This window comes from Saprolegnia parasitica, assembly GCF_000151545.1.
Source record: "Saprolegnia parasitica CBS 223.65 unplaced genomic scaffold supercont2.101, whole genome shotgun sequence".
Taxonomy (NCBI): domain Eukaryota; phylum Oomycota; class Saprolegniomycetes; order Saprolegniales; family Saprolegniaceae; genus Saprolegnia; species Saprolegnia parasitica.
In genome coordinates this window covers 110183-114814 of record NW_012156495.1, presented here as the reverse complement: position 1 = coordinate 114814, position 4632 = coordinate 110183, and the positions used below count along the sequence as shown (strand labels likewise).

The window sequence follows — 4632 nt, the reverse complement described above, 5'->3', positions numbered from 1 at the left end:
CAAGGTTGCTGTCGACGATCCACGCTTCGGCGCGGACCGTGTTGGCGGCCAGCAGCGTTCGCTCGCCAGTCACAACGTTGATACGGTAGACGTCAAAGAGCTTCGGGTCGCGGTCGTTGATGCCGATAACGACGTCGTCGGGGAAGCGCTCGCTCGTGAGCCGGTTGATGTGGTTGTAGAACGACGTCATTGGGAACGTGGTGAGCACTTTGGCGTCTGCGAGCGGCGTGAGGTTGGTCGTCGTCGCCGTCGCAATGTGAACGGCGAAGAGATGGAAGCGCTCGTTGCCGTCCTCGTCCTGGACGTACAGCACATGCGTGCCATTGGTCGCCCAGCGAAAGAACCGAATCGGGCGCTTCGCCTCGGTCGTGAGCTGGACCGCCGTGGCGCTACCCGAGCTGGGCCGCACGAAGAGGTTCATGATGCCATTGCTGCTCGGCGCCAGGTACGCGAGGTGGGCGCCGTCCGGCGAGACGCGGGGCGACGCATACTCGGTCGGACCAAAGAGCACTGGGATCGGTACAAGCGGACTCTCCATGCGGATGCTTGCAAATCACGAAGTGCGTCAGGCAGTTACGATGGACCACGGTACATTTTGCTTAATATGACATACAAATCCCTTTTCTATTTTTTAAATTGGTTGAAAGGTTTATCATATTCGTCTCAATTGAAGTGCGAAGTCCACACTGGCGGCAATGAGAGTTGGCAAAAGAACTCGATTGTGCATCGACCGTACATGACCAAGTAGGATGACATTTTGCTAAGCTTAGGTGGAAGCCAGCCAGGCAACGTCCATTCCATGCACCCTCCTAGATGTTGTGGCGCCAAGGACGCCGACACCCTGCTTGACGGCGTCTGCACGGCCAGGGGTAGCCGTAGACACTAACCATAACGTCAACCAGCGTACTTACCCTCGCCAGTTGTCCATTAGGTACCATGCATGTGAGAACTGGAGTCCAATGCGGCACATCGCCCCCGATCGGTCGTCATGGACGATCTCGAGATGCTCCACTGTCCATCATTCAGCCATTACCTGCATTCTTGTGTTCGGCCAGGGGGGGTCCCAAAACGCAAGCATATATTAATCAAGTGTATGTATGCCACACGTGCGCCCGTTTGCATGGGGCCCCTGCGCAATAGACTTCTCGCCGGTGATTGGTGCGACGCGATTGCTTGCGCGTGATTGGTCTGTTTTTGCATGGTTGGAGGAGGGACCTTATTATTGTACGATGGCCGCCACGGACGCCCAAGTGAAGCACGGTACGACCTGACGTAGCTCGGGTGGATGCTCATGGCCTCTGTAGAAGCTGCTGCCGACGAGGAGCACAGCCTCCAGACGGGCTGGTGCTTGTGGTATGACAGCCATGCGTATGTCGGCCACTGCTCATGCCCGAACGTAGGTATGACCGCAAGCTGCCCAAGCGCACCGACCTCGAGTACGTACTGATTGCATGCTCATTCGAGGCTCATGGCGGCGGTTAGCACCTACCAGTCGAACTTGCAGAAGATCGCTGCCTTTGGCACGGTCGAAGACTTTTGGCGGTACGATGATTGCGCGATGGACGACGTGGGCTCATGACGTTCTGGTAGCCACTATGTGCACGTGAAGCGCCCGTCGCAGCTCAACAAGGACACGAACCTGTACTTGTTCCGCGATGCGCCCAACTGCGCGCCGATGTGGGAAGTGCGTCATCGTCTTTGTTGCCATTGATTGGTATCAACGAGTGTCGATAGGCCTTCCCGAACGGCGGCTGCTGGATCCTCAAGATCAAGAAGAAGGCCAACGTCCTCGGTAAGATGTGGCAGGACCTCTGCTTCGCCGCGGTCGGCGAGGCGTTCGAGACGCTCAATGTCGTTGGCATTGCCATGGCGATCCGCTCCAAGGAAGACATGATCTCGGTACACATGATGGACTTCCTTGACACGTTTGCAAGCGACTGCGAGTAGGTCTGGAACGCCGACAACACGGACGACAGCGCTCGGTTCGCGATCGGGTACGTCCCTTCTACCACGTCCCATTCGACATCTTATATGTTTGCAGCGAGAAGCTCAAGGAGCTCCTCATGCTCGACTCCAACACGCTCATCGAGTACAAGTTCCACTCCAACTCGATCCGCGACATGTCGACGTTCCGCAACGCCAAGCCGTACGTCTTCTCTGCGTCGAGCTAAGCGCACCGCGCAACGACAACGGACGACGGGTGTGTTTTTTGTGCGACTGAAGTGTCAATGCACGCGCAGTAGTAATAAAGAAGATGCCTGCTGTCTCGTGTTGTCTTGGTTGCCATGCATAGAGCAGATGAGCTCACTGCAATGACAGAATGGGAGTCCATCCACATGCTCAGGTTGTACCTCTTGCGTGCATGCACGACACACGTCCATTATCATCGATGCTGCGGGCTCCGCGTACTCGCTCCCTGGTCTCGTCGGATATGCGTACAGTGTGGTTGCTAGTGTCTTAGATATTTGAGCATCTTGGTTGTGAACGTGACTTTGGTGATCAAGAATGGTTGCATCCAGACGGGTATGGGAGTCATTTGCGCGTTGACAGCATCGAGGAACGCGGATATCGCTGTTATGTTCCACTCGAAGAGATGGGTAATGCTGTTGGTCTCTTCGACGACGTCGTCGACCTCATCATTGTCCGAGTTCTGTTGTAGCTAGTAGAGAGATTTGAGATTCGGTGAGCTGGGAAGGAAGGCTTACCCACACACTCAACTTCACGACGTTCTTTAACTGCAGCAGCACTTGAAGAATATTGTGGTCGACGACGGCAGCCCGGCAGTGCTTTTCAAGTGGAACATGACAGCAATGGCAACGTTTCTTGACGCTCTCAACGCCCAGATTGCTGCCGGCAACCATCCCACCCCTGTCTGGATGCGAGCGCAGTCCCACATCTTCACCTTTGTCTCGTTCACCGACGACGTGTTCGAGCACCTCAAGCCGAACGCTCCCGCTCACCGAGTGGCGCCGGTCTGGATCGCACCCAACTCGCTTGGAGATTACCACCATATTGGCGTTTGACTGCGCGATGTTGAAGTCCATCCGCCTATCCAAGCGGTCATGGCGGCGGTGCCAGAAGGTCAACACTTGGCCGAGACGTTTCATTTGACGGGCAAAGCCCACCAACCTCGCCTCATGGGCGGTCCATTGGGTCGCGTAGCCCCTCCGGCGCCCTTGCGCCGTGTGCTTTGGTAAGGTTGTCGACTAATGTGATGATGGTTTAGTAGCGGTTTTATGAATGCAATGGGAGCATCGATGCACACACATGACGGTTGTAGCTGCGTCTTTTGCGAAAAAATCAATCGTCATGTTGGTCGACGCGATTAAAGGAACACGCGGCGCAACGGCGGCGGTGGGGCGTGGCGGTCATTCGGGTGGATGTGGTGACTCAAGGTCACGTGGTACGTCTCGGCCAAGCAATTGTCCAATGGCATGGCCGCCATGGCCGCCTGGATAAACGGATCGGCTTCGACTTCGCGCAGCGCTGCCAAAATGGCCCCGTATTCTTCAATGGTGTTGGGTGCAATCCACCCCGGCGCCACGCGGTCGTCGGCGGCGTTGGGCTTGAGCTGTTCGAAGAGATCGTTTGTCAACGAAGTGAACGAGACGTTCGGAGGCAGCGTCTTCATCCAGAACGGGGGGACAAGGTTGCCACCGCTCGCTGGAGCGTTGACAGCGTCGAGGAACACTGGCATGTCGATATCGTTCCACTTGAACAGAAGGGCGAGGCCAGGCTCGTTGTCCTCCGAGTCTTGTTCCACCTAGACAAAGATATAGGATCTCGTGCATGTCGGGAAGGAAGACGTACCTCCGGAAGGGCCTCGTCGACGAGGTCCATGTTGCAGCCGGTCATATGAAGGGCCTGCTTCGCGGGCATCTTCGCCGACATCTCTTCATCCGGCGTTTGCATCTTGCCGAGGGTAGCTTGCATCTTGCCCAGGGCGGCTTCCTTCGCGAGGACGAGTGTGTCCATGCTTGCTTCCTGCTGGAAGATTGTTGTTGGGATCTCTTGATACATTCTTGCAGGTATATCATTTGATACAGGTTCAAGATACCTTGTTCTCTCTGCATTTGACAGGTTATGTGTTTGCATAGGTAATTCCGGCACTCACATCAATCAATCACACGTCGGCCCGCCTGACCACAGTACTCTTAGTATCGCTGCTTGGGCTTAGTATCGAAATATCTAGAATGGTGCCATGTAATTGGACGCCGCGGGCTCAATGCAGCCGCGTAGTGTCTTTGAAAGAGCTGGCTGGGAGATATTGTGAGTCTGCTGGAAATGCGTTGAATAATCTGGTGGTGCAACGATGTGTGGTTCAGCATCGCTGCGTTTCCGTCGTCAGTGATTTTAGCGTCTGGGTCGCGTGGCTGGCAGCGGAGCTTGATGACGCTGCAAAGTACTATCCTCGTGCCGACAGCTATTTAGTGCTAGAGCGTGACACATTGTTATGGGCTAGTCTCTCACTAGCGCGGGATGCATCGTCTTGCATGATACGAGAGAATTTCCGTGTGACGCCACGATGACCGCATTGGAAGTGCTCGAAGGCAGAAGGCACGTGCAGTTTCTGGAATGGTGCATTCTCATACGTTATCCGGTTTTGTATCCGGATAAATGTGTTGCAGGCGC

At 55.4% G+C, this 4632-nt stretch overlaps 3 protein-coding genes across 3 annotated transcripts; 1 reads left to right on the top strand and 2 right to left on the bottom strand.

The window, feature by feature from the left end:
- Positions 1-16: 16 nt before the first annotated feature.
- SPRG_13709 (hypothetical protein) lies at positions 17-538 on the bottom strand (the record flags this gene model as incomplete). Its single annotated transcript, XM_012352560.1, has 1 exon — positions 17-538. A coding segment is annotated over one exon (522 nt), but the record flags the coding sequence as incomplete, so codon positions are not given.
- A 666-nt stretch (positions 539-1204) lies between these two features.
- On the top strand, positions 1205-2262 carry SPRG_13708 (hypothetical protein). Its single transcript, XM_012352559.1, has 8 exons — positions 1205-1260; positions 1305-1353; positions 1401-1436; positions 1483-1542; positions 1591-1684; positions 1735-1899; positions 1948-1994; positions 2042-2262. The coding sequence occupies exons 1-8, from the start codon at positions 1230-1232 to the stop codon at positions 2169-2171; spliced, it is 612 nt and encodes a 203-aa protein (XP_012207949.1). The 5' UTR covers positions 1205-1229; the 3' UTR covers positions 2172-2262.
- Positions 2263-3220: 958 nt separating this feature from the next.
- Positions 3221-4244, bottom strand: SPRG_13707 (hypothetical protein). The gene is made up of 3 exons (XM_012352558.1): positions 4115-4244; positions 3811-4067; positions 3221-3763 (listed from the first exon to the last, which is right to left on the bottom strand). Exons 2-3 carry the CDS (start codon positions 4018-4020, stop codon positions 3326-3328), a joined length of 648 nt encoding a protein of 215 aa, XP_012207948.1. The 5' UTR covers positions 4021-4067; positions 4115-4244; the 3' UTR covers positions 3221-3325.
- Between the last annotated feature and the right edge of the window lie 388 nt (positions 4245-4632).

Bases quoted from the DNA above. Each gene is read 5' to 3' on its own strand.
- SPRG_13708 (XM_012352559.1), top strand. From the start codon at position 1,230: ATGGCCGCCACGGACGCCCAAGTGAAGCACG. The intron at 1,900-1,947 runs GTACACATGATG...GACTGCGAGTAG, and splicing joins CCAAGGAAGACATGATCTCG to GTCTGGAACGCCGACAACAC. The intron at 1,995-2,041 runs GTACGTCCCTTC...ATATGTTTGCAG, and splicing joins AGCGCTCGGTTCGCGATCGG to CGAGAAGCTCAAGGAGCTCC.
- SPRG_13707 (XM_012352558.1), bottom strand. From the start codon at position 4,020: ATGTATCAAGAGATCCCAACAACAATCTTCCAGCAGGAAGCAAGCATG. The intron at 3,764-3,810 runs GTACGTCTTCCT...ATCTTTGTCTAG, and splicing joins TCGACGAGGCCCTTCCGGAG to GTGGAACAAGACTCGGAGGA.